Source organism: Pavona decussata, unplaced genomic scaffold, assembly GCF_977016875.1.
Source record: "Pavona decussata unplaced genomic scaffold, jaPavDecu1.1 SCAFFOLD_187, whole genome shotgun sequence".
NCBI lineage: Eukaryota > Metazoa > Cnidaria > Anthozoa > Scleractinia > Agariciidae > Pavona > Pavona decussata.
This window is the reverse complement of record NW_028145596.1, coordinates 716,125-744,091: the sequence shown is the minus strand read 5'-3', so window position 1 is coordinate 744,091 and position 27,967 is coordinate 716,125. Positions and strand designations below refer to the sequence as shown.

General features: G+C 39.4%; 3 protein-coding genes across 5 annotated transcripts in view; 2 read left to right on the top strand and 1 right to left on the bottom strand.

Annotated features, from left to right (window-relative positions):
• Window positions 1–3,405: 3,405 nt before the first annotated feature.
• On the bottom strand, window positions 3,406–7,166 carry LOC146462482 (putative N-acetyltransferase camello). The gene is made up of 2 exons (XM_085085589.1): window positions 6,919–7,166; window positions 3,406–4,800 (listed from the first exon to the last, which is right to left on the bottom strand). Exon 2 carries the CDS (start codon window positions 4,791–4,793, stop codon window positions 4,080–4,082), a length of 714 nt encoding a protein of 237 aa, XP_084941715.1. The 5' UTR covers window positions 4,794–4,800; window positions 6,919–7,166; the 3' UTR covers window positions 3,406–4,079.
• Window positions 7,167–7,303: 137 nt separating this feature from the next.
• The window catches only part of LOC146462480 (uncharacterized), a 43,960-nt gene continuing 23,296 nt past the window's right edge, over window positions 7,304–27,967 (top strand). The window contains exons 1-5 of one of the 3 annotated variants that reach the window (XM_085085573.1): window positions 7,304–7,384; window positions 10,071–10,481; window positions 10,642–10,746; window positions 11,099–11,187; window positions 13,848–13,942. The gene's annotated coding sequence lies outside the window, so the exon portion shown is untranslated. Of the gene's footprint in view, window positions 7,385–10,007; window positions 10,482–10,641; window positions 10,747–11,098; window positions 11,188–13,847; window positions 13,943–27,967 lie in introns of those variants that run through there. The other 2 variants (XM_085085571.1, XM_085085570.1) reach the window with 2 other exon arrangements.
• On the top strand, window positions 15,249–26,879 carry LOC146462481 (uncharacterized). Its single transcript, XM_085085576.1, has 5 exons — window positions 15,249–15,418; window positions 19,408–20,082; window positions 21,062–21,250; window positions 22,694–22,810; window positions 23,960–26,879. The coding sequence occupies exons 1-5, from the start codon at window positions 15,382–15,384 to the stop codon at window positions 26,383–26,385; spliced, it is 3,444 nt and encodes a 1,147-aa protein (XP_084941702.1). The 5' UTR covers window positions 15,249–15,381; the 3' UTR covers window positions 26,386–26,879.

The following is a 27,967-nucleotide window of genomic DNA, read 5'->3' as shown; positions in this document are numbered from 1 at the left end:
TTCGTGACAGTTGTTACTCAGTTTTGTTCATAGGTGATTTGCACATTATAATTACGCAGTCATTAATTTATTACAAGGTTATAGAGTAAATAATTTATAGGCAAATAAAACAGCGTATGGTTTTGTCAGTCAGTCTAATTTATTACCAAATAGGAGAATAAATTAATTATTTAAGCGATTTAGATTGAAAATGAGAAAAATAAAAAAAATTAGGTGAAAATTAGAGCTGTGTTTTCGCATGCTCATGAAACTAGTCGTAACGATGACAACTTAATCAAAGTGTGGTTACTTGATTTCTGTGGAAGTGGAGGATCTTAAAAAATAATGATAAAAAAGAATATTATGGAGTTAGTTTTTACCACTTCGTCGAGCAAGAATCGGCATTATTTTATACTCCCAAAGAATCGTAAAGGTTCCAGATTGCCATCCATTGTAAGTGGTCCATTTTTATTGCTCTATACTGCGTGAGGTGCAAGCGTACTTCATTTTGTTGTAATTTATTACATAATGTGTATAAAGTATTTCAATGTCGTGAAAATGAGTTGTACAATTTAGTAGTTGCCAGTGCAACAATGGATTAAAACGAGTTGACAATAAGGGCGCATGCGTGTGTGATTTCTTGGGGCCCCTCAAGCAATCTCGTACCCAGAGTCCTCAGGCTTTTTTTGGTCAGCGGGTGGGCGCCAGGAAAGACTCTGGAGAATTCGAAAATCTTTAAATTTTTTGATTGGCTGCTCTGTTGTAGCTCGGCAACGGCTTCCATTGTTTTACCGCAGAAATCCTGCGGTAATATAAAATTCCAGTACCCCAGAGTCTCCGGGCGACCAACCGCTGGCCAAAGAGCCTGAGGACTCTGGGTACAAGCTATCCACTTCTCAAAATGGCGGCTGGTTAGAGGAGCAGTGTCACCGATTTTTTGGGTCACTTTGAATAGCCAAAAAACATTTTCGAATCGATGGAAACGGCAAAATAATGGTTCAGTTTTGTTAACAATAACCCTAAAAATGCACAGAAACTAGTATTAATTATATTTGGCTGCGGATGGCTAGGATGAAAATGGATTGTAACTTGAAAAAAATTGACCAATTTTTTCAAGTTTTTCCTGTGTATTGTAGAGATGTCTCCAAAAACTGCTTATAATTTGCTTTTCCCCGGATAAATCTTATATTTTCTTCGCGGTGCTCCAACAGCAATTTCATGTCAGAAAAAGGTTTCTTTGTCAAATATTTGAGCAGTTTTAAACAAGATATAGCAAAATCGTCGTGACAGTGCCCATTTAACACTTCATCCCAGTCATGTACGCGCGCGGACACACTGATTTGTTTGTCCGCTTTTCTATGAATATTTGTGGGTAGACCAAACATCGAATTCTTTCCAATGGGAGGGAAGGGGTGTGTGTGGGGGAGGGGGGTGGGATTCGCTATTTGGCCAAAAATGACAAAATTTCCAAGTCGTCATTTTTCACTCGTCTTTGTCCTCAAGGAACTCGCTGTGTCGAAAAACTCCCTTGGAACTGATTTTTATACACAAATAATGGCTGACAAACATTTAGCGTTTTAACCCCAACTCCAACCCTAACCCTAACTTCATCTTTGGTCTATTTCTTTGTCTCTGGTCCCTTAGGAGTTCCAAAATGTGTCCCAGTGGAGGTTTTTGGACCCACTGATTCGTTTGGCAACTTTTCTATGAATATTTGTCGGGAGTCCAAAAATCGATTCGATATCACATGATCAAACAAAAAAATTACGTACAGAGTCCTCAGGCTTACATGAAGTACTGACCCTCCTGGAACTGGAATCTAAAACAATGCAAGTCGTTACGGTGCAGCCAATCAAAAAAAAATATATTTTTTCGAATTCTCCAGTCTCTCCTGGCGCCTACCCACTGACCAAAAGCCTGAGGACTCTGGGTAAAGACTGGTAATATGGAAGAGAATTTTCTTGATATATACCTCTTACTAACTGAATTTAAGGTCCGTAATGTGTTTTCCATTAATATGTGTGCGCGGGGCCATAAATCATGATCAATAGGAAGAAACGGGAATCCTGAACTCACAGCACGGAGCGTGAAAAAGAGGTTAGTAAAGAATTGTAATTGTAAACTGTTGCCTTGTTCAGTTAGCCCCAAATTATATCAACACATGTACTCTTTTATGTATTTCTTGTAGCACAACTAGGAGATTCAATTAAGACATGTGTTTGTCCTTGTGACCATTTTCATTATTCTCATAACCCTTGTCCGATTTAGCAGTGATGGCATGATGAGATAATAGTTGCTGATGACTGCTGGGGAAGGATTAATGAATGGCATCACTGCGCAATGAACACCTGACAGCGTAAACAAAGTTAACAGAGAGTAAGCAAAGAGACAGACTCAAGTACACTTGGCATAATGTGCAGTTGCAAAAAATATCTAATTGTATACTCCACCCATGGAAATTTTTTGTTTTGCACCCATCCTCCCCCAGAGAAATTCCAGTTTAGTTTCATACTTTGCTTCTAAAATTTGGACTTTAAAGAACCCCCCCCCCCCATTCTCCCCTCCCCCTCCCCCTCCCCCACCTTCCCTTTGGAATAGGCCATTTTACAGTTGTGTGCTTAGTGACCTGGCCTTGGATTGGAAGCAAGGCTGGGGGTGAACAGACCTCACTGGTTTTCATATGTAAATGAAAACTAGTTAGCATAACAACAGCATGATCTACATATGAAAAGTAGTGAGGTTTGTATCAAAACACGGTCAACCCCAGCCTTGCTTCCACTCCAAGGCCAGGTCACCAAGCACACAACTGTAAAATGGGTTATTTCCAAAAAATATTATGACCTTCCTTGGGGTACGGTGGATATGGACTTTTTTCTGGAACTGCACATTTTACTACCAAGAACAAGACAGGAATAGAGACAAGGCGGAGTTTAAATTGAAGGCCTTGGATCACAAGCGACCTATAGCGCATTTCAGATTGCCTAGTTTGTTCTTTTAGCTCAGATTAATCACAGTTTCCCTCAGGAAATATTGCTCCAATGTTTTGTCCGCTACTTTGCACTTTATTTTGCGATAAAAATGGAAATCGTACCCATAATCATAGGACCTTATTACAAATGAAGCGTGGGATAAAACATTGGAGCATTATGTTTCCTTAAGAAATTCAAGGCCACATGCAAAAGCTGAGCTAAAATAACAAAAATTGATCTTTAATGCACTACAGTTGGTTACACACCAATTAATCAGAAGCACTGCAATAGCTGGCAAAGTTCAATCACAGTATGAGACCCGGTTTGCAAACCAGTCGCATTCCCGAGTACCCCAATCCTCTTGAATGAAAACAAGTAGACAAAGCCCCAGGTACGTGACTTAACAGGAGACCTTTATGTTTAAAAGCATGCATGTTGTACCCATAAACAAACTTGATTTAAAGGTGTCTAAATATGTACTTTAATGCTAAGGTCATAACATTACACAGTATCCCAGTAAATTCTTGTTTTGTGACAATGTTTTTGCCAAATAGATCACAACATTTACATTTAATGGTCAAAGGGCTGCAACATAATTAATTACTGCCATTTTCCTGTTTTGTTTATGGTTTATGTACATCTAATAACTGAAGAAAAGGGTTTGGTAACTGGCCGAGATAGAAACACCATATGCTACCACTTCTTTATATCATATTGAGGGAGTGGCACAACTATCCTGAACGAAGGATGAATTTATATGTAGATATTTACAGGGTAATCACACTTCTTTGTACTATATACTGCTATTAACAATGTCTTCTGCTGTTTTGGCTTAGATTCGTCGAGCCATTTGCAATTTATTGTCCTTCAATTCCTTCCAGAAACGTTGTCTTTATTTTTCATCCCCTGCTTTAAAAATTTGCTTTGACTTGTAAGAAAAACGCAAGTCTTGCCCCAATCATGGATTTCAGGTTACTCCAAATGAACCACAAAAAAGCCGTGAAAAGATCTTAAGGGGCAATATCTCATAAAGAAATTGAGGCAAAAAATCTGGCAAATCTGAGCCAAAACAGCAAAAGCGATCTAAAAAGCACAACAGGTTGGTCATGCGACTGTATATTAGGCCTTCAGTTAGAGCTCAAGGTCAAATGACCAATATTCCAGATCACCAAGAATCTTTTGAGGATATGGAAACACTCCAGCCAGTCTAAAGCCATATTTCTTATAAAGTCCAACAGCTGGTGCTTGTGCACTAGTGGTGGTCAAAACAATTTTCTTAAGTCTCTGTTGTTTTGCGTGTCTGATGAGCTCTTCCAGTAACTTCCTTCCAACACCCATTTTCCTACAAGTTGACGACACAGACATCCTCTGCAACTCTGCAATTCCTGGTTGCTGTTTTTCATCGACAGCAAGTCCTACCATCCCCACAACTTTACCTTGCCACTCGGCAACCCACATGTGACCACCGTCACTCAACATATACGACTTGTTGATGTCGATCAAGTCTGTTTTGAGGCAGTAACTAATGAACTTCCAACACTCAAAGTAGATATCAATGTACAAAAGTGCCAACAACACAAGCGAGGCAAACGCGCTCAAAATTAAAATCCACATCGACCACTTTATGGATGCCACAACTGCAAGAATCATTGCCATGGCAACGTACCACAAGTATTTTGGAAAGACAACGCGAGTGACAAGGTTGACAAGCTGTTGCATGCCCTCTGTAAATATCACTCGGCAATCAGCATAATCTGAATCATGGTAGGAACGGATTTGCACTCCTTCCATCCTTGGACGGTTCACTGCTGTACAGACGATGCTCTCATCACTGACAGTAAACATATTGTAGCTGTGAAACAAAAGAAAATTTAGTTTATTTGAAATAAGCATGCTCAGTATTGCTGGCTTCAATATTGATTTCTACCATTGCATAATGTCAGGTCCTAACTAACTTGCCTACCACCATGACAACACCTGATAAATATTAAAACATAATAGCCTCCTAAGCTATGACATGAATAATAATAATAAAAAAATTATTGAATCACCCTAATTTAGAAGTAAAGAATGGTAAAATCTGAGACACTGCGACCCTCATTAAAATTCGAGCCCGAAACTTAACCACTCTTTTTCAAATCCGAGGTTGAGACGCCGCAAATTATTCAAATGTTGTGTATGTTGAATTTAGCCAGAGAACATCATGCTGAATTTTCCCCCGGTTTATACTTAGTTTTCTCTCTTCGCGTTTCGCACGTAGTAGCGGAAGCGAATGAGAGGCGGCTGTATTCGCAGGCTATCAATCAGCCTTTATCATGAACATTCTCCACATCACCATGCTAAGTATAAAGCTTTGGCTTGTATTTTTTGGTAGTTTCATTTTAACAGGTATTCAAACAGAAATGGGAAGTTTCACTGTAAAAATTTGTTATGGTAGGTTAATTAAAGCACGCGTTAATCTTTTCTGAGTGTTTTTATGGTTGTAAAATTCAGATGATCACAATGGAAGCGGTTAACATGCAAATCTCTCAAAGAAATTCTAGTTAGAGCTAAGCTATAGTGGCTTAAAAAATACCATGTATGAACTGTAAAGGAGTCAAAAGAAGTTCTGTTACCAATGTGCAGTTCCAAAAAAAATCAAACCCACCCATGGAAGGTCATTGAACATTCCTAGGGGGAGGGTCTAACAAGTCAAAATTTTAGTAGCAAAGTATGAAGCAAAACTGGAATTTCCCGGGGGGACTGGGGGTGCAAAACAAAAACCTTCCCTGGGGGTGTATGGATATTTTTTGGAACAGCACAATAGTTACCAGCATCTACTGTCTTTTTAAAATTTCCCCACTTAATGAATTATAGGCAAGTCATGTGAATGGAGAAAATGATCGACAAATGCCAAATGTCCTAACATTGAAGCAAATTCTCTCTCTTGTACCATAGGAAAACAGAGGCATAAAATGTATAAATATGCAGTTTGATCCTGGGGCTTAAAGGTGTAAGAAATTTTCGTCAAACTTTTCTTGTTTAGCTAACGAAATGGCTCTCCTTTCAAAACAGCATAGTCAATTATACCCTCCTCTCCCTGCTTCTTCACCCTCCCTTGCTGTTTTGATTTTTGCACCACAGCCACCCATAAACGTGACGTGGCATTTTTGAAAAATTCGCAGACACATGAAGACCGAAAATAATCCAAGTTTCCGCACTGGAGTGCGCAAAAACGTGCAAAGTTTAACGCGTGCACAAGTTCAGGCCTTGTACGCGTGAGGGCAGATTATTTTGGCAAGAATGACTACCAAAAGTCCGGCATTTTAAAAATGGCCTCCAGGCAAGGAAAATCTAATCTTGATGATCACTCGGCGTTCGAAATTGAAATAACACCAAATCACGTGTAAAGTAGCTAAATTTAAACCCAGACAATGCACGACCTTTGAAGCCAAACTTAATAAGCTTACATCCAAACAATTGCGTTTTGTTGTTTCGCTCGCAGGTCAGATTAGAAGCAGAACGAACGTGATTTTTTTGGCACAAAAAACAACTTTTGATCAGCAAAATGAAAGGCTTTTACCATTTACGACAAAAATAAACTGTTCATTCATGCAAAAAACTTAATTCTTGGCCTCAGCGGGGTATTGCACAACTATGTTATGTAAACAATGCAAGCACAAGGCTCCGTTTCACTTCGCTGAAACGCGCCGTATAAACTGCGTTTTGCCCATAAAGTTCTCATCTAACAAAAGAGATATTTTAGCGCTTTATCATCAAAAAATTTAAAATAAAAGTTCCACGGCGCAAATATCAACGACAACAAAGATGTCGTGCATCACGTTTGTACATTCTAAGCGTTATGAATTATGTAACAGTTGTACATCAAGCGAGCGCGTCTAAAAAGCTACAAAAAACCTGCAAGGTGATGAAACTTGACACACTCTACCAAAACATGGACATGAAAATTGCATAAATGTTATAGGCTTACTTGCTTCTGGTCTGTCTAAATTCTGATCAAGGCATTCACCGAAGTCTGCAGAGAACAGCACCCGGCTGATGAATTTCCAGATCGTTGAAAAATTGTACAATTTTACGATGAATAGCCTGTTCGTCATACACAAGCTTACATACAAAGAAGACAAACGAAAACTACCGCTTTATCTTTAAAGATATCACTCCTAGAAAACCAAGAACAAATTCAGACAGCCGTTTTAAAAACAAGCCGTATTTGTTGCTATTAGAATATATTAGCTTGTCTCCACGTGACTTCACCGGCTTGAGCGTGGGTGGTAATGGCTCGCGCCAAGTAAAACCACTGCATCCAGCGATCAGCTGATTTTCTGAAGTGGAGGTATTGGAGGAATCGAACCGGCGCCCCGCCCAATAAAATTCCTACAAACATTTCCTGGGAAAAATCGTGCGAGGAGAAACGAAGATAACAAGTTTTTAAAAAGGTAAGTCGCAAATAGGAAACAACAATAACGACGACGACAACAACTAAACAAACACACTAACAACAACAAAACTTTATCCAGGGGCAAACAACGGTTCGTTTCAGTGGACATAGTTGGGACCGCCGGCTTTACACGTAAATGACCTGTAATAATCGCTTCGGAAATTCGGATTTATGCATCAGTCATTTCCACGCAGTTCTTCCTGTGTAGCCCCTTCCCCCCTGGGGAGGGGGAGGACCACCGGAAATAGACCCTTCTCCAAAATGGCGGCAACAGATTTGAATGAGTTAAAATGGAACTGCATGAAAAACTGATACCAACAATGGAAAGAGCACCTAAGTTACTTTAGCAACCTTGCAAAGTTTCAGCATATTAGGTGTTATATCAGCTTAGGAAATGTAATATGAAATTTGACAACTTTACAGAGTGACGTTTGTATGACTGGGGGTATACGTCATACCCCTTGTCATACAAACGTCTGTAAATTTTTCATTTTTCAACTTACATTTTCTCAGCTGATATTACGCCTGATATGCTGAAACTTTGCAGGGTTACTAAAGTTAAAGTGCCCTTTTCTAGTGCTGGCATACGTTTTTAATTTTAACTTATTTGAATTTTCGGCCACCATTTTGGAGAAGGGTCTATTAGGATTATTTTTTTTCAAAAACAAACTGGCAAATTCCCCTCGACAGGGACAAACTAGTTGTTCAAGCCCTGGGGTAAAGCCAAAATTAATACTAGCTAGCCAGCTAGGTCTTATTTCCTGTAGAATTGTAAAAAAAGTGCATTCTGGTGCTCTAGCAATCCCGGCCGCCCGCATTTGTGTCCTAGGAACCATCTAAACGTATTCAACTGAGAAACTTACCGCATTTGCCAATGAATTGGTCATTAAAAAACCGACAATGCTTTATTAAAGTGTAAAATCGAGATGGTCGAATGCCCCGGGATAATTTGGTGGAAGCCTTATTCCCGACACCCAGGATAGACAGAGTGGAAAATGCCCCATTATTGCCTGGGGGGGGGGGGGGTGGGCATAGCTAGAATTGAGGGATGCATTGGTTTTAAAGGAAATCTCAAGTTTTCTCAGTTAAAATTTCAGCTCAAAATTCGGCTTAACACTGGAAAACTATAACTACTTTCATTTTCGGAAGGGTAAACATCTCTCGTTAAAAATGCGAAGTACAGAAGGTCAGCTGGCATTTTCGCATACCATGATACCGTGAGCCAACCTCGTAAATTCAAGCTTTCTGAGGCTTAAATTTTCAGCTAAGCATCCGCACAGAGCGTACTGTATTAGCTGACATCCCGGGAACATAGGAGACAATATTTTAAGGGCTTTTTGTGTAATTTTCTTGTTGGATGTCAAAACTTGGTCCTTTGCGCCCGCGTTTCTGACTGCTCGCGGCTTCGAGCTCGGAAAAGAGACTCGTTGAAAGAGACTGTTGGCAGTATAAGTTGAGTGAAAGCCGAGTCAATAGATGAAAGATCATTGCAGTTACTATATACCCGAGCCTGGCAGTGGCGAAAAGCTTTCCGAGTAAAAATCGCTCTCAAAATGACTCTCACAAGCGGCTAACAGCCACTGAGAGAAGAAGCCTTTTCCCGCCATTCTTAAGACAAGGGTCGGAAAAGGCTTCTGTTCTCGCGGTCTACTGCAACGACATCCAATGACGAGTTTTCAGACTTATTAGAATTACAGTATTACATCTTCTCGAAGAAAAGCTGTTGGAAAATTTTCGCCAATCGCATTTCAGAAGCATGCACACCTTTTCAAATAGAAATGTTGCCCTCGTTGCACCTTCTGGTTTTTGCTGCACCTGAGACAGTTGAACAGAATTCTCGAAGTAATCCTTGACAGTAGCTACTGTAAAGAACTGAAAAACTGTATTAGATTACAAGCAGTTGTCGATATTTTTCTTAGGGAAATTAACACAGCCAAATTAAATCACGAAAGTGCGCGAGAAAATTGCCTCCCGCGAGGGACGCGACGGCTTCTGTTCGTGCATCGCGTCCCCTCGCGGGAAGCACTGAATGATTTTCGCGCTAGCGGCACGTGGCCGTCGCTTGCTTTAGTCCCTCTTACTAAAAAACTGAACACTCAACCCACAGTTCTATCGAATGCAAGAGTTGGTTCAAGTTGACAGAATTCCAAAAAACTAAAAAAAAAAAGGTGCTGAAAAAGTAACTGAGCTTACGTAAAAATATGCCAAGCCGCAACGTGCGGTTGAGCCTATTTATGATATCATCTCATAAACGAACCAAGTTGAGTTCTGGGCAAAATACGCTTGCTCCCAGTGACGTAAACTAAGATATTTTTCAGTCTTTGTGTTATTTTCGGAGTTTTGAATGCAAAGCAAGTCCCGAGAGGCTCTCTTCTTTGGACATCCTGTCTCTGACGACTTGATTAAATCGGTGACCGGCTCAGCTTCAGCAGAACTGACGGGAAAAAATGCGTGCGACTGACTGCAACTGATTCGACCAACCGCATTCTCGACCCCAGTGCTTACGCTTCTAACAATCTGAATGACCGCGTAAATGGACCAACCGGGCCCTGGGTACCAGGCAGTAAACTGCCAACAGTAAACTGATTCTGCGGTTTCTCGCTGAAAAGCTCAGCAAAAAACATGGCGGACCCATACGCTATAAAGCTTATGTTTTGTTTTGTTTTGTTTTGTTTTTTTTGCAGTTCCTCAGTTCCACAAGCAGAAAAAATATGACTTGGATGTTCTTTCTGGTTCAAAATTCAGTGCAGTTGATTTAGACAAAAGCTATGGATATTTAAATCTTTTTAGCAGATATTTCAGTTATTTAGACCTTTTTTCCGCATTCAACTTTGTGATCATTGGCTTGGCGGGACTCGAGTGGCGTGCAACGTTTTAGATGACCTCTAAGGGCAGTTACGTGCCGTTTTGCATGATCGCTTGTAAACAATGACCCTTTTTAATAGTTTAAGACTTCGCAATGACACACTTTCAGTTTAGTTTGGGAGCGGCTCTCGGAAACCTCACTGCACAGCAGCTGCGAAAAGAGAACTTCGTGGCCCTCCGGGACGCAATTGTTTTGGGCTTTTTCGTTTCCTTTCGTTCTGACAGCAAAGGTAAGGAGTCAAATCAGTTCATTGTATGTGTGGTTTTAAGGAATTTCTCCTGGTTGATTTGGTGGTCAAATACGTGTACGCAGTCATCAGGGTTTGTCAGTCTTTGTTTGTCTTCCTGCATCGAACAGTATTCATGTTCTTTTCAATGTTTGCGTTTCAGTTCTTATAGTCACCAGAAAAGGGTTTTGGTCTTTAATACCGTTTGGTTGAATTCGAAATGACGTGCCACTGTTGAAGATCTCAGCACCACGATTGAAAAGCAAAGGTAAGCTTAATTATAAAGTCTCGTGGCCGATTTATGTACTAGTTTCAGCTGTTTCAACTGGAGAACAATTTTCAGTTTGTAAGCTCACCTTTATATTACTAATTAAATTGTTAATTCAGGATTATCGTAAACGAATATTGTAACTTTCAGCGTAGAGACTTCTCGCAACAGATCTAGAATCTGCCTGCTTTGAAAAGAATTTCCTACTTGGACATTCGCCTTCAACAAACTCCACCACACGGAAGATGACACTTTTATGACACTCTTAAAGAATAAAATATAGTCATAACTGCATTTGTATTTTAAAAATACGTTACAAGTTGTGCAAGACTCTTGTTATTTACATTTGTAGGCCACCATTTTGGACAAACGTAGAGCAGGCAAGTTAGCTTCCCTTTGGACGAGTTTGTTGTGGGCTGCATGTCAACAATGCTAAACCAGGTAAGACATTAAACTCTGATTTTACATCTTTTGTTGCCATTTGCCTCTTTGATGGATTAAATTCAGATATTTCTGGAATGGTAATCCTTCGGTTATACACGTCTTTAAGGCGGTGCCATTTTAATCTGGGAATGTTTCGTACTGCAGGTAATGGTCTTAGAGAAAAGTTTTCAAATTTGTGCCTCAAACTATTTCCTTTGTTGAACCTTGACCATCACGTGCATGATGCGTGGATCCAAATTTGCATGAACTGCAGACATGTAACATTTTCTGTCATCTTTTATTTTACTTCTGGGAAAAACCCACCCAGACACACAAGACTTGATTGATCAATCTGTTCTCAAAACTGTTTTAATTTTCTAAATAAAAGCGTCTCAGGCGTAAAAAGCGTCAGAAAATATAATCTCACACTCGCGAAGCGGTTTTTGTCTTTAGTTGTCATAGAGACGTGTGTTCCTTGACAAAAGGACTGGGACTTGGGGCCAATTATTTGCATTATTGAAAAAACAAGATGGCGAACGGAGCGTACGCCGAAACGATTGTGTTCACACTTTTTATACAGCTTTTTCAAAAAATATGTCACTGAAGAATCGGACAAACCTTATTTAAAACTACGTGATAACAGCAGAAAACATTGCAGACAACAACTATGGTAATAATGTTGAAAATCCCACCAAGGTCTACAGTACTGTTGAAAATGCAATTCGCTACACGAAAACAAACTTTGTGGTTGAGTTCTTTGGTTCAGTTAGTCTGCTCAAATTTCGGTCCGTTCTTCTTGCGTTCAAACAATCTGTTCGCTCCTTCAAGCAAGTCGTTCATTCAAGTCGTTCGCTTATTTAAACAAGCCGTTCACTCGTTCGAGCAAGTCGTTCATTCAAGTCGTTCGCTCATTCAAGCAAGCCGTTCCCTCGTTCAAGGGAGCCGTTCACTCGTTCAAGCGAGCCGTTCACTCGTTCAAGGAAACTGTTCACTCGTTCAAGCGAGCCGTTCGCTCTTTCATTCAAGCCATTTGGTTGTTCACTTCATCCGTTTCAAACGGCCTTTCTATCCTTTCGAAAATTTTCATAAGCCGTTCGCCCATTCTTGCAAGCCGTTCGGAGTACTTAATTAGCCGTTCAGTTGTTCACCTTAGCCGTGCGAACGGCTTATCAACCCATTTTTCTACCCGTTCGATAGCCGTGCGTTTCACCCGTTTTACGGATACCCGTTAGTGTATTTTTTCCCGTGGAAGGTCACAGATTGTTAGTCAGATCTCAATACATTCGTGGTCTAAAATCTCTTGGGCAAGGTACACAATCTTGCGTGTTAGGTTGTTGATCCCTTTTGGCTGTTTGGAACAATTTCTTTCATGTACTGTATTTATTCGATTAATAACTGTCCACCTTTGAATAAGCACCCATCTCGAATAAGTGCCCACCCTGAAAGCCCAAAAAGTTACCGTAATAAGCGCCCACCCTGAAAGCCCAAAACGTTAATAAGTGCCCACCCTGAAAGCCCTAAAAGTTAATAAGCGCCCACCCTGAAAGCCCTAAAAGTTAATAAGCGCCCACCTTGAAAGCCCTAAAACTTAATAAGCGCCCACCCTGAAAGCCCTAAAAGTTAATAAGCGCCCACCATCAAATAAGTGCCCACCCCACACTTCTCCCAACAAAAGACATTTCTGTACCAGCCCAACATGAAGTAAGAGAACCAAAATTGGTTTTAGATACAGTAGTTAATGAACTTTTATATTGTTTATGTTAGATTTTGCACTTTGTTTTGTCTTGTCTAAGCAAAATAAACTTGTTATCCCTTATTTTGTTATTCTCTGAAAATGACCTTGTTTGCTGAAAATGCTGGGAAAATCATAAGCGCCCACCAACAACAATAACAATTATATTTAAAAAATACATGTATAGGTTTGTTTAGATGAAATAAAGAGTTTTAAAGATGTTAAGTATATGAAATGATTCATATATGAACTGCGGAATCCGATGTAGATGAAAGTGAGAAGTGATCATCGCAGTGATTTTTCCAATTTATGCAATTGGAAATTAGACGCCTGAAAAAATTTCAGGCTTCAACGGGATTCGAACCCGTGACCTCTGCATTACCGGTGCGATACTCTACCAACTGAGCTATGAAGCCACACATTGGGAGCAAGGTCAATTGTGGGTTCCTATTTTCCCATGAGAGGAGTGAAATGATGTAAAGTATATGAAATGATTCATATATGAACTGCGGATGTAGATGAAAGTGAGAAGTGATCATCGCAGTGGATTTTCCAATTTATGCAATAAAGGCGGTAACGCGGAGGTCACGGGTTCGAATCCCGTTGAAGCCTGAATTTTTTTCACGCGTCTCATTTCCAATTGCATAAATTGGAAAATCCACTGCGATGATCACTTCTCACTTTCAAAGTGTTTTAAAGTGGAAAAAAAAATAAGTACCCACCCTCTCTTCTAACTCGAACAAAATCTGATTTTTCCTGGACTTGACTCCAGCCTTTTTTTCAGTCATTTTTTACTATCTAACTCAACTCAACACGAACTCTCTGCTAAATCAAACTAAGTTTACTCTGCTTTGGCTAAAATTTACCAACAGCTGTAGGTAGCAGCTTTAATAATGTTTTGGTAACGTGATTGTAATGTATGCCAAACTACCTTAATTTCATGTAGATCTCGTACATTGGAAAGCAAGATTAGAGGGAAGCCTCTTCTAACAAGCAACAAAGAAGTGAAGTAAGACATCAACAATGCTACTTTTAAAATAGGTAAGATTTAAAACTTTAGTAGCACTTTTCACTTCCCTTTAAATCTCATTGCTTCTTTAATGGATTAAATTCAGTCTCAAGTTTATTAATGAGGCATGTATAGTGGAAAATTCGTGGGCCATTTACAAGGTTCTCCTCAAGTGCTCACAACCTACTAAAAAGCCAGCTGCTTTGAATTCTGAGCCTTTTACTTTTTGGTGAGAAGGCTAACATGTACATGTATGTGCTAGGGGTGTGGGAAGAATGCGAGTTCCGGAGTTGTGAGTTGTGAGTTGGAGTTGCAAGTTACGAGTTGCCAAACCTAGAAAATGAAAATTTATTGTCAAGATAACATTATATAAAAGTTAGGGATCGCAATGATGTAAAACCACACATTTCAGAAAAAATGCGGTAACTCCTGGGAGGGTACTTTTGTCTTTCATGAAGTTCAGTTTTAAGATCTACTAAGTTGAACCCAGAGGGTTAACTTAAAAATAGGTTTTGCCCTTGTAGTCAGAAAATTATGCTAGTTTAGTCTTTATACAAAACAAAACGCATGGGAAAAGATCACTGCCCAGTTACTTGTAGTTTCTTTTTGCTAGGCACTGTTAATCCATGCATAATAAGTTTACTTTTGCATGGTAGCATAAAATAACACAAAACAAAATAAAACATTGCTTACCATTACACTCAAGATTGTCCTCCATGGTGTTAACCGTCGTGAGGGAAAAAGAGAAATTAACGTGCATGTACACATCCCAACATTCTATCAGAGTTTCTTGGACTTTTCCATGCGTTCATTAAACCGCAAGTAGTAACAGTGTCTAAAGTTTTGAAAAGAACCCCTAAGAGTGGTCTACATGTACTTTTTTTGGCTGTGGGTTCTTACTTAATTTAACCCTTAAAAGGTACCAAAAGAAAACTAATCAGATTCGTCCAACTCTTTTTTTCACTATGATCTGAGATATAAAGCAATGACATAGATCCCTAACACTTCTTTTACCCAAAAAGACTCTGGGTGCAAATAAGCAGATATAAAACTGGACTCCATAAAAGATGAGATTTCCCAGGAGGGGGGGGGGGATGTTCTTCGTTGTTACGTCTTTGCAATCCCTTAATTTATATGTTATCTTGACTAGGATTAGAAATAATTATCTTCACTTGATTTTCTAGGCTTGCAAAAGTCTCGCAACTCCGTCTCGCAACTCAGAGTCAATTGAATTCAAGTTATGGCTGTGTTTGAGTGCTCTTTACTGCATGACAACATATTTTTAAAATCCTACAATAATTTTTAAAAGTATGGAGGTAATAATAATTGGAAGTTTATTTTCAATGCTTACAGACAGGGATCTGAGAAGCACTTTGTAGAGGAGGAGAGCCTGGATGATCCTAGACTGAGAGCTTAAAGATTGATTGCATGGACCTTGAGAGTGGGAGTATTGAGGGAAGGTTTTAGAACAATGGAAGGCAATGATGACAACTTGCAAGGCATAAGAGGTAACTACATACATGCATAAATTTAATCAACAAAATTTTCTGCGTGACAAGAGAACTAAAACTTGAGCAAAACAAGGTGCTTATACTGGCATTTACGCGAGATGCATTTATTCCAACTGTATGCTTTGTAGATTTATAAAACTATCCTTGCTAATGGAATAGTTTGAGTCACGACGATCGCGTTACGTTGTTTCCCGTGTGCTATGCTTCTTAGGGTCTTACCGGAAATTGCAGAAATTCCATTAGGAGAACGTAAGCTACTCAATGACCTCTTTTCAGTCTGCCATCGTGCTTCTAAGACTGTCAAACAAAGCACGATTCCTTTGCTAGTAACTCACCAATTTCCACCGTTTTAAATGTCGAGTGCTTCTTAGAAGTTATTCTTTCGATTCACTGCTTCAAAATGGTGAAATTTCCGTTTGAAAACGGCACACTTGAGTCCACAACATGTTAACAATATGGCGCCAAATTTAATCCGGTTTTGATAAATAAATCAAATGATGCTTTGACGTCACACAAGTAAGGGTTAGTGGGTCCCCTCCCTCGCAATATAAGTGACAAAAAAGGATTTTGATTGGCGTACTTTTGTTGAAGACAATCAGAGCAATACATCCCGAGTAGGAGAGGGGAGAGTTTAATGAATAAATTAATGTCCAGATTTGTAGCTACTATGAAGAAAAAAAAAACCAGATGCCTATATTGGCATTTACGCGAGATGCTGTGACTGATTCATTTATTCCAACTGTATGCTTCGCCGATTGATAGAACTATCCTTGCTAGTGGAATAGTTTGAGTCACGAAGATAGCGTTACGTTGTTTCCCTTGTGTTACACCACTGGGTTTCACCGAAAATTTCGAAAATTCCATTACGATAACATAACCTTCTCAGTGACCTCTTTTCAGTCTCCCATTGTGCTTCTAAGACTGTCAAACAAAGCACGATTCCTTCGCTAGTAACTCGCCAATTTTCACCTTTTTAAATGTCGAGTGCTTCTTAGAAGTTATTTTTTCAATTCACCGCACGATTCCTTCACCAGGAACTCTCCAATTTCCACCGTTTTAAGTGTCAAGTGCTTCTTAAAGGTAATTCGTTCGATTTACCGTTTCAAAATGGTGAAATTTCCGTTTGAAAATGGCACACTTGAGTCCACAGCATGTTTAACAAGATGCCTGCTATACTGGCATTACGCGTGATGCTGGGGCTGATTCATTTATTCCAACTGTATGCTTTGCTGATTGATAAAACTATCCTTGCTAATGGAATAGTTTGAGTCACGACGATCGCGTTACATTGTTTCCCTTGATTTACGCTACTCAGGGTTTCAAGGGAAATTGCGGTAATTCCATTGCGATAACGTAAGCTTCTCAATGACCTCTTTTCAGTCTCTCGTCGTGGTCTAAGACTGTCAAACAAAGCACAATTCCTTCGCCAGGAATTTACCAATTTCCACCGTTTTAAATGTCGGATGCTTCTTAGAAGTTATTCTTTCGATTTGCCGCTTCAAAATGGTGAAATTTCTGTTTGAAAACGGCACACTTGAGTCCAGAACATGTTAACAATATGGCGCCAAATTTAATCTGTTTTTAATAAATAGATAAAATGATGCGTTGACGTCACACAGGTAGGGGTGAGTGGGTCCCCTCCCTCGCGATGTAAGCGACAAGAATGGATTTTGATTGGCCTGCTTCTGCTGAAGACAATCAGAACAATACATCCCGAGTAGGAGAGGGGTTAGTTTAATGAATAAATTAATGTACCGATTTGTAGCTACGAGGAAGAAAAAAAAAAAAAAAGAAATCGACCCGTTTTTAGACATGGTATGCCCCTTCAGGGCATCCCGCGTAACAATCAGAACAATACATCCCGAGTAGGAGAGGGGAGGGTTTAATGAATAAATTAATGTACAGATTTGTAGCTACTACGAAGAAAAAAAAACAAAGAAAGAAATCGACCCGTTTTTAGACACGGTATGCCCCTCAGGGCATCCTGCGTAACTAGTTGAGAAAAATGTGAATTGTGTGCATAAATTTCAATCTCCCTTAAGGGGGCAATTTACCTAAATTTGAATGAAATTTAAAGAAGTCTTAAGAAGGGATAGGAGAAAGAAAATGATTTTTGGAACACCAACAGACAGTTGATACCCACGCAAGAGCACCCCGGGTTGTTAGTGGACTAACCTGGTATCCGTCTATTAATTATTAAATACAAACTCTAATAATTTAAAACTTCACTAAATCTTCAATATTTCTTATTTCTCTTAATTTAACCCATCCTTCTAAAAAAAACTACTCCTCCCAAATATATCCAAAAATCACCCAAAAATTCACAAAATACCCCACAACACAGATTCACGGGATAATGATAGGGTTTTTGGATTGCTTGAAATGTGAATGAGAAATTGCCATTAAAGCCATGTCAAGTGGCAGAAAAATGGCATTTAGGTGAATTGCCCCCTTAAGACGAACATTTTAAAGAAAATCGTTGACGTAATCGACATCAACCTAAAAGATGTAAAGAAATCCACGAGTTCAGGACTGCTGCCAGAGTTGTAAATGAAAACAGTAATTTTATGACATTATAGGACGAAAACAAGCTTCGCACCAAAACGAGGCCATGCCTCGTGCACGTCTAAGAAAATGTGTCCCACATGGGAGGGAAAGACGCTGTCGCGTCTTATATAATGTTTTCAGCATCATCAGGTTTTCGGAGCTCCCTCGGCGGGTGGACCGGTGAGGGTGGGACTCTGCAGAGACTCTGCGCCCGGTAACATTACCCCAATGAGGGGGGTAGGGGGAGCAGAGACGGGGGAGCATTTTGCTCAAATTATTTTTCATTTTTGTTATTGTTATATTAACATGTTAAAAGGCGCATTTTAACTCGCATCCACTTCAGATGGATGTATCTGGCACTGTAAATTCGATGTAAATGTTTAGAAAGCTATGTTCTTGTCCCCCGTTAAGGGGGCAATTTACCTAAATTTGAATGAAATTTAAAGAAGTTTTAAGAAGGGATAGGAGAAAGAAAATGATTTTTGGAACACCAACAGACAGTTGATACCCACGCAAGAGCACCCCGGGTTGTTAGTGGACTAACCTGGTATCTGTCTATTAATTATTAAATACAAACTCTAATTTTAAAACTTCACTAAATCTTCAATATTTCTTATTTCTCTTAATTTAACCCATCCTTCTAAAAAAAACTACTCCTCCCAAATATATCCAAAAATCACCCAAAAATTCACAAAATACCCCACAACACAGATTCACGGGATAATGATAGGGTTTTTGGATTGCTTGAAACGTGAATGAGAAATTGCCATTAAAGCCATGTCAAGTGTCAGAAAAATGGCGTTTAGGTGAATTGCCCCCTTAAAGAGGACACTGCTGTGAAAATCTCCAAAAATTTCACAGCAGGGAATTGAAAAAAAATTTGGTCAAAGGCTAATACACATTTACAATCGCCTGTGTTTGAGTATTTTTACTCAAGAACTTAAAGACGTTATTAGTTATTTTACCAGCGAGGGTGAGAGGAACATAGTTTTGTTCTCGAATGTTACATTTTGGAGGATTTCAAAAATTATTGGAACATGTAGAAAAAAAAACTGGGTTTTGATACCGTATTAGATGCTTTTAGTAAATGATATTCCTATATTGAGCTATCAACTGTTAATAAAGTGGACATTCATGAATATGAAAAGCCATATAATTTATCTGAAACTATCAACATACACGTAATCTCATGGACTTTATGATTTCCTGCCAAAACACAGAAAACAAACTCCTTAATTGCTAAGATCATGTGGGAGATTAAATGCCTGAGGTACACATGACGTCTACTCAAAACTCTATTTTTGTGCGACAGAAAAATTGTATACAGTATTTTTGTTAATAATTTTTGAATGAACTTTTACTTGCTGTATAGTGAGACTAATTGAACAAACTAAAATGTATGTTTTCATTTTCTCTACTTTTTGCTTGCTCTCCATTAGGTGCTAAAAGAAAGCGGAAGAAAAGCTCTTCACTGCAGTCTGAAGACAGTCCTCCACAACTCAGTATTAAGCTTCCAAAGACAAGTGAGCTTCCAAATACCAGTGAAGAATGGAGTGATGCTCGACTACCAATTGATGTTCTGCTACTGACGGTGGAGGACTGTGAGTTTTTAAGCTGTTTCCATTACCTTGATAAACCCTTCAGGAGTTGGCACAAAGAGATTGGTTATGTGTGCTTTGGGTCAACTGGAAGCGGTGACCAGGAGAAGCTGAAGATTGCATTAATAAAATGCTCCAAAGGGTCTGCAGAGCCAGGTGGTTCTTCAACAACTGTAAAGAATGCAGTCAAGGTCCTGCATCCCAAGGCTGTATTTTCAGTGGGTACCTGCAGTGGCTTAAGTCCTGATAAAGCCAAACTAGGAGATGTTATTGTATCTTCCAAGCTAACAACACCTTCCGGCTTCAAAACACCTGTAAGTAGACATATTGGTCAGCTTATCCGGCATATTGTCGATGGCTGGGTTGCTCCTTTGGAAAACCCAGATGAGCGAGAAGTGAGAGTGCATCGTGATGGTGATATTCTGAGCCAGCGACTGGCACCCAGGTCTGGTTGGAGGCATGAGGATGTCATTCAGCTTCATCCTGAAGCTATTGCTATTGAATCAGAGGGTGAAGGTAAGTGTTTTAAGAAATTTTTTGCATCCTTTGTCTATCAATTTGTGTATGACATGTACAAAGTAAAAAAAGGTCTAAGCAACAGTAACTGAATTTAAGGACGCTGCTAACTTTTGTTACAGCCCATACATGTACGTTTTGTGCATCTTGAGATACTCAGGTTCTCCTTATGGGTGGTGCCTAGTAATGCAGAGATATTTCTGCATGGATATAAACTATGCAGAGAAAGTAGAACTTAGCAAGTGATTTTGCCAATGAATGGTATTCAAAAAGAAAATTGGGGTTAGCCATGCATTTTTTCAGAGATTTATGTAATAAAGCTTCAATTTGGAAAAAAAAAACGCCATACATGTACGTTGCTTTGTATTTGTATTTTTTGCTTTTTAGAATAATTGTTGCTTGATTTTCTCTAAAGAATGCCTTTCTACCCCCAGTTTTCTTTCTGGATTCCAGTAGCCCGTATTAAAATCTGCTTTTCCTGCATAGTCATATACATGTACTTTTGTATTAGGAAGCACCATCCTTAAAAATGCTTAGAGTGTATCTTAGACAGTCTATACTGTGCTTAGATGCATCGACTTACTCTTTATTCTTAACACTGTACAGCTATCACCTATTGGCTAGCTCCAACCTTTCCTTTGTAGCGTAATAATTCATATTACACTTGTGAGGTTACAATAGTTAGAGTTGAATGCAAAAAAAAAGAACATTTAATCTTGTAATATTTTATAAGCGCTAGCCAGATTTTCAAACCCTATTTGTTGACTACAATGTGAGTTCATACTATCCAGTAGTCATGAAGCATGACAAAGGTGGGGGAGGGGTGGAGCAAGAATATTACTAGAATATTCGAACACTGTTCACCCACCCTCCCTCCCCCACAACTATACCTAACTAGAGTGTATGCTAACCACTTGCCTGAAATCATGAATGTTTTAGAGCGCATCAATAGTTCAAATTATCTGTTTTCCTATTTCAGGTCTTTATGCAGCAGCCTATGATGACAAGGTAGAATGGGTGATAGTAAAAGGTGTGGCCAGTTTTGGAGATCCAACTCAGCCTTCAAGTGGTGACTGGATGGCTTTTGCAAGTACCATGGCAGCCTCTGTTGTGGCAAACATTCTTAACGATCCTCGTGTTTTCCAAGGATGGCCGCACTATAGCCAAGGTAAATGTCATCACTGGAAAAGCTGGCTGAAGGACATGATCAATTGAGTCTGGCCTTAAAAATAATCTGTCTTAGCTCTTCTTGCCTGTTGTTTCTAATAATGTTCATGTAGCTTGTAATTATTATTATCATGCTTATTATATATTATATACATGGTTATATACTTGGTTATCATTTTATTGAATGAACATTTGATGGTTTTGTCTCAAAGGAAAGAGTGAATTTTAAATGTGGCTAAATGTAATTATTTTAGGCAAGGTTAAAGTCAAGACAATGCCTGTCAGTGGTCGCCTTTCGTCGCGGCTCAGGGGTGATCTTTGACCTCTCTGCTGGGGGTGCTTCATGGTTCTCTTTCCATTTGCTTGCTTGCTGGCCTGTGAGAAAGGCCATTTCACTTGCTTTATTTTCAACCCTTTTCCCCTCTCTGCCCTCCCTTGGTAAGCACAGTATTCCACCGATTGGGTTCAGTGTGATGGTGCCTTTGGTGGTGGCATCTCGCAGGGTTGCCATAAACTTCCTTCCCCATGCTGCCTGGCTCCACCAACCTTTTAGGCACCAGCTCCCAAGCTCATCAAATAATTGATGAGTTTAATTGCTCAAGACCCTCACTCTTTAACCAAGGACAAACCAGAGGGGACACTGCCATTAATATTAAGGGTCTTTTGTTATAAGTAAAAGTCAATGCCTTGTCCAACTTTAAAGCCACGGAACAAAATAGATGAGGCTACCAACAGTGGCAGTGACTATACTGCTTGGGTTGCTCAACATCTTTTAGTCAGATTGAACAAAACGTCATGTCCACTTGCACTGGAACTCTAACGTGGCATTGTGATTACAGACCGTCTCAAATGTTTGCTCATCTCATTTTATTTGGTAGAGTGCAAGTCTGATTGGACTGAATTATAATTGTGCTTCAAGTGTAAACTGAAAAAAACACTTTGAATCCACACGTGCACCGTTGCTACAACAACTAAAACAATTGCAGAAAAAGGCACAAGAAATCTGGTCACTTGAAATTTTTTTGTGACAAAAGCTCAGAGTTGCTGCCTCATCTATCCATGGGTGGCTGCTTGAAGAAATTTTTTTTTTCAGCACACTAATTTAAAGCAATAATTCAGGAAATTATGCCAAACTTTGAAGCACATATTTACTTGTGTATAGTCTTGGTGTAAACAAGGAGAAAGAGTTGTGTCACCCTCTCCCAAATGAACAGGCTGTGGTATTGTTAATATGGAATTAACAGCATGTACAGTGTATAGTTGTTGCAGAGTCTTTCTATACAGTATATCTTATCAGTTTCGTCTTGCCAATAAACCATACACATGCGTGTGGTCTGTGTTTTTATTTTTAATTGAAAATATGATCAAATTACAGTTGATCCTTTTGGCTGAAAAGGATATCATGCAAAAAATTTACCAAGTTGCGTTGAATGTTGATCCTCAGGTGACATCAGCGAGCATATGAGCACTGAAATGGAAAAGTTGAATATTCTCCATAGCACAAGAAGAAAGGAAAATGAACAAACAAGAAAAAGAAAGAGAAAAGGAAGCGAGGATCAAGGTCAGTCCCAGATAGCTGCGTAAAAATCAGATCTAAGAATATGATTCATGAAGTGGTGAAAAAATGTCCTCAAACTATCTGTTGACAGTTGGTTTGGAAAGAATTATTGGCAGCAATTTCAGGGGTTTCATTAAGAACGGTGCATACTAAAACAGAAGTATTTTGGAGCATTTTATTACTATACGGGAAAAGCAGATCTTAGCTAGGGTTATTGGAATCCAAAAGGAAGGCTGAGGGTAACCACTCATTTTTAAGAGACAATCAATGAAGAATAATTCTAAAAAGTGCTAAAATACAAAGCGATGTATGGCATTTTTTTCCAAATTGAAGCTTTATTACATGTATCTATGAAAAAATGCATGGCTATCCCCAATTTCTTTTTAAATACTAATTATTGGCAAAAGCTCTTGCTAAGATCTTCTTTCTCCGCATAGTTTCAAACCGCGCTGAAATGTCCCTGTATTAGTAGGCACCACCTATAGGAAACCCGAGTATCTCGAGATACGCAGAACGTATGCGCAGTAACAAAAGTAGGCACCGTCCTTAAGATCTTGCCTAGTCGGGCAAGAGGTTATTGCACCTGGGCAGGATGCATGTACATGTAGTTAACTTGGATATGATCTTTATTGAAAACATTGCTTGAGATGTTAAAAATAACTGGGCAAAGTTGTGTTCGCGGACGGTCAATTTGCGCGGTGGCTTGCCCTTAATGAAACCCCAACAATTTATGAAATGATGATTGTTATGCCACAGGTACTGCTTTTGAGTTGCAACCAAAGAATCGTCTCGTGCAGAAATTAACTTCAGAACGAAAAGGAAGAGGCACTATTTTGTCTTCTTTACAAAATTGCCACAAACACTATTATCTTTATTGAGGCTATGGCTCTGAGAGTTATTAGTAAAAACCATCTCCCAGATTGTGTTAATCATTTAATTAAATTTTTTTTTGGGAGGGGGCTACAGTTAACTACTATATATTAGTAAACTGTATTTTGTTCTAAAACCGATACCAGTACAGAAAAGAAAACTGTCGGTTTGTGAAATAGAAAATCACGATCAGATTTTTATCCCCAGTATATTTGGCTACGCAAAGCTTTCTAGAGACACAAATTACCTGATGTAATGTACATTTTCTTTTCCTCAATCCAGATTATTTGCAACTTCAACCAGCCGTACAAACGATAAAGGACGATATCGTAGCAGACACGGAGCGGCTTCCAGATCTTCAACAACCCTTCAGAACTAATCCAGGTGAAGGCCCAGAAGCTAAAGATCTGTGTACGGACCAAATATATGTAAATGCAGTAATTCACGAAGGCAGAGTGGACTATGACTTTCCCACAGATAGATGGAAACAACTCAAAGTGTACCCCACACCCAATGCGACCCAGTCCAAGTCTGTACGGCCAGAGGACATCTTTGATGCTAAGCACAACAATGTTCTCGTTGTTGGTCGTCCCGGGATTGGCAAAACAATGCTGTCTACTAAGCTTCTTCGAATGTGGGCATCTGGTAATCCAAAGATGAAAACGCATTTTGAAATGGCCTTCCTTTTGAAATTCAGGCATTTAAACTCGGAAACAGACCTCAATCTTTATGAGCTGTTGGATCGCGCAGAAACAGTTGGACGTTTGGATGACGAGGTTTGGAGCTATGTTGAAGAAAACCCCACCAAAGTACTTTTGATTTTCGATGGAATTGATGAATTCTCTTCAAGGTCCGACCTAGCCCAAGATGACTCTTATTACAAGAACACTGGGGAGGCGAAAATGCCCCTCCGTTTTCTCTACAGAAAACTAGTGTCAGGAAAACTTCTCCGTGGTTCTACGGTGATAACGACAACAAGACCAACTGCTGTGGAATGCGTTAGAAACCTAAAATTCAAAAGGACAGTTGAAATTCTTGGATTTACACCTGAGAAAATTGAGGACTATGTGGAGAAGTTTACAGAAGGTGATCACGTCGCGAAAGAAACAATATGGCAACACATCAGCACAAACATAAACCTCTTTTCATTGTGCTATATCCCCGTGAATTGTTTTATCATATGTCATTGTTTGCTACACTTGATAACGATCTCTATCTTCGATGGAGGTCTTGAGCTCCCAACAAAGATGACCGAAATTTACAGCATGACCGTCAAGATTTTCTTCTATAAGCACAATCGTGATGACAAATACTGCTGCTCTAAAACCGACCTTGGGACGTACATGTACAAACCATTTAAACAGCTTCATCCCGAAAATGAAATGGTGTTCAAGAGACTGGGAAGAATCGCTTTTAATGGCATTAAACAAGGAAGATTAATATTTGAATCAAACGAAGTTGATGGACTGGAGGATTGTGGACTTCTTCACCGTTTACCCGACGCCAAGCCCCGTTCACTTAGTGAACGGCCCAAAGCACAATACTGTTTCCTGCACTTAACAGTGCAGGAATTTTTCGCTGCTAAGCATGTGACGGACACCATGACTACAGAGGAATTGCGAAGATTTGTTGCTGATCACATCAACGAAGGTGCATGGCAAGTAGTGATACAGTTTGTGGCTGGGCTGTTGGAGCCTGATCCAGACCAAGAAATGTCCAATGTTGGTATATTTAGTGAACTTCTTCCTATGTCGACAAAGGAGCTACCCAAGTTTAGCTTGTTAGGAGAGGAAAGAATACTGACCTACTGGCCAGCTGACGTAGACAGGACATTAGCCTTGAACTTATGTAAATATTTGTATGAGATCAATGTAAAGCAGCATTCTGCAATACAAAACAAATTTGCAGTAATTAGTTTTGATGAGGTATGTTTTCGGAGTTGTTCGGCAGCACCTATAGAGTGTGCAGCTGTACTGCATGTCCTTAAAATTATTGACAGAGACTTGTACTTGAATTTGTCACATAACCGTATGGGTCCGTTGGGTTGTGTAGAGATTGGTCGTGCACTAAAAGATGTAAATAATAAACTCACTGGGTTGAACCTACAGAGTAACAATATAGGAAAAGAAGGAGCAGCACACCTGTGTGATGCACTAAAAGATAAAAATTGTAAACTCACTCGCTTGGGTCTTACAAAAAACAATATAGGAGTGCAAGCAGCAGCACACCTGTGTGATGCAATGAAAGATAAAAATTGTAAACTCACTTACTTGGACCTTACGAGTAACGAGATAGGAGAACAAGGAGCAGCACACCTGTGTGATGCATTAAAAGATGAAAATTGTAAACTCACCAACTTGAATCTTGGTGGGAACAATATAGGAGACCAAGGAGTAGCACAACTGTGTGATGCACTAAAAGGTAAAAATTGTAAACTCACTAACTTGTACCTTGCTAGTAACAAAATAGGAGACCAAGGAGCAGCACACCTGTGTGATGCACTAAAAGATAAAAATTGTAAACTCACTAACTTATACCTTGTTTGTAACAAAATAGGAGACCAAGGAGCAGCACACCTGTGTGATGCACTAAAAGATAAAAATTGTAAACTCACTAAGTTGTTTCTTGGTAAGAACAATATAGGAGAACAAGGAGCAGCACGCCTGCGTGTTGCACTACAAGATGAACCTTGTCAAGTTATATTGTAGTTCGCACGACACACGGAAAACCCGTTAGCAAGAGAGAGCGGTGTTCAATTGAGTATCACAAAACCGTAACCAAAGTAATTACTGTTAACGTACCCGAAAAGACGTAAACAACACAATGAATTAATCAACCGCGAAGAAAATGTAAGTAAATGGCCTTAAACGCGGAAAACCCTTCTAAGCAAGTCAGGATTGCTTTCAGTTGATTTAATGTCTTATAATTGATAAAGTGGGCAACTGAACCATTTATAGAGCGAAGGAAAGGAAATGGGAAATGTTTACTTTGGATGCTCAATTGAAAAGCGCTCTATCAATCAATCCGATACTGATGTATGTAAATATGAAATACCTGCTCAAAACAAAAGTGTAAATAATCTGCTCCAAACGTGGCTCTGGGAAAACCCAAAATGTTGTTTTCTGTCAGTCAATAAATTCCATATTTATTCTCAACAGGAATGTATGTGTAAAGGAACAAATAAACGATTGAAGTAAACGTTTGCCTTTTTTTCGCTTGCTGTTTGCCTAGAGACCGTACACACCCACAGAGAACGAACAGACAACAAAATAAAGGCACTTTCCTCTTTTGGGAACGAACGATAAGAAACACGAAAGGACAACAGGAAGGGTTGGACGTATATGGCCGGTGTCAAATGACGTGAGGTCGAGGAACTTGAAGCACCATAGGGTGAAGGGTGTGTCACTCAACACTTGTACAATTGTTCGGGAGTTATGGCTCTTTATAAACGAATGTTTGGTTTATCAACAGAGTTGAGAATTAATGGTAAATTGGCCACCGTAAAGAGATTCGAGTGCTGTCGTTTCGAGCCGTAGCCCTTCGCCAGAGCGAATCCAAAAAATAGGTCTGCCGATGGGCTAACGCTCGAAACGTTAGCACTCGAATCTCTTTACGGTAGCCAATTTACCTTTAGTTTTCAACTCTGTTGATAAACCGAACATTCGTTTCTACTCCCCACCGATGCAGTACCACAGTTTCTTTAGAAACCAACTTCCTTATCCATTATGGCTCTTTATAGTCCGACAGCAAACTTAAGCGTTTGTAATTTAAGCATGGTGCCCTATTGTGCTACTGCGCATACGTTTAGCGCATCTCAGAATTGTCCGAGAAACTCTGATTTTTTATGGACTGGGGCTACTAGTTGAAAGATATTTTTGCGCGGGTTATGTCTACGCGGGAAGAGAAGATCTTGGTAAAGGTTACTAAATCTGTATCAGGAAGTACAATCCTACCCGAATATTTGAAAAAAATGGCCGATGAAAACTTGGGGCGCTTTTCTGGTAACGACACCGAATCACATGTTTCATGGCCCCAGCAACGCTTCTTCCCAGACTGGGGAGAATGGAACGAATAAACTGTTAACTTTATTCAACATGGAAGTAATCTCCAACTTATCAACAATGCCTCAAAATTTACAAAAATTAGTATTAGAATGTTACTGATTAAAATATAGCACGGAGAATCTTTTCTCTTTCAGTGCAAATAAACTGCTCGGTTTACACGAGGATGGCAACATTGCAAACGAAATCTGAAAACAGCAAATTTGTGAATTTCTTTTAATCAAGAAAG

Excerpts from the sequence above, each read along its gene's own strand:
- LOC146462482 (XM_085085589.1), bottom strand. The coding sequence starts at position 4,793 with ATGTTTACTGTCAGTGATGAGAGCATCGTCTGTACAGCAGTGAACCGT.
- LOC146462481 (XM_085085576.1), top strand. The coding sequence starts at position 15,382 with ATGGAAGGCAATGATGACAACTTGCAAGGCATAAGAG. Across the intron at positions 15,419-19,407 it reads CAACTTGCAAGGCATAAGAG|GTGCTAAAAGAAAGCGGAAG; the intron begins GTAACTACATAC and ends GCTCTCCATTAG. Across the intron at positions 20,083-21,061 it reads TATTGAATCAGAGGGTGAAG|GTCTTTATGCAGCAGCCTAT; the intron begins GTAAGTGTTTTA and ends TTCCTATTTCAG.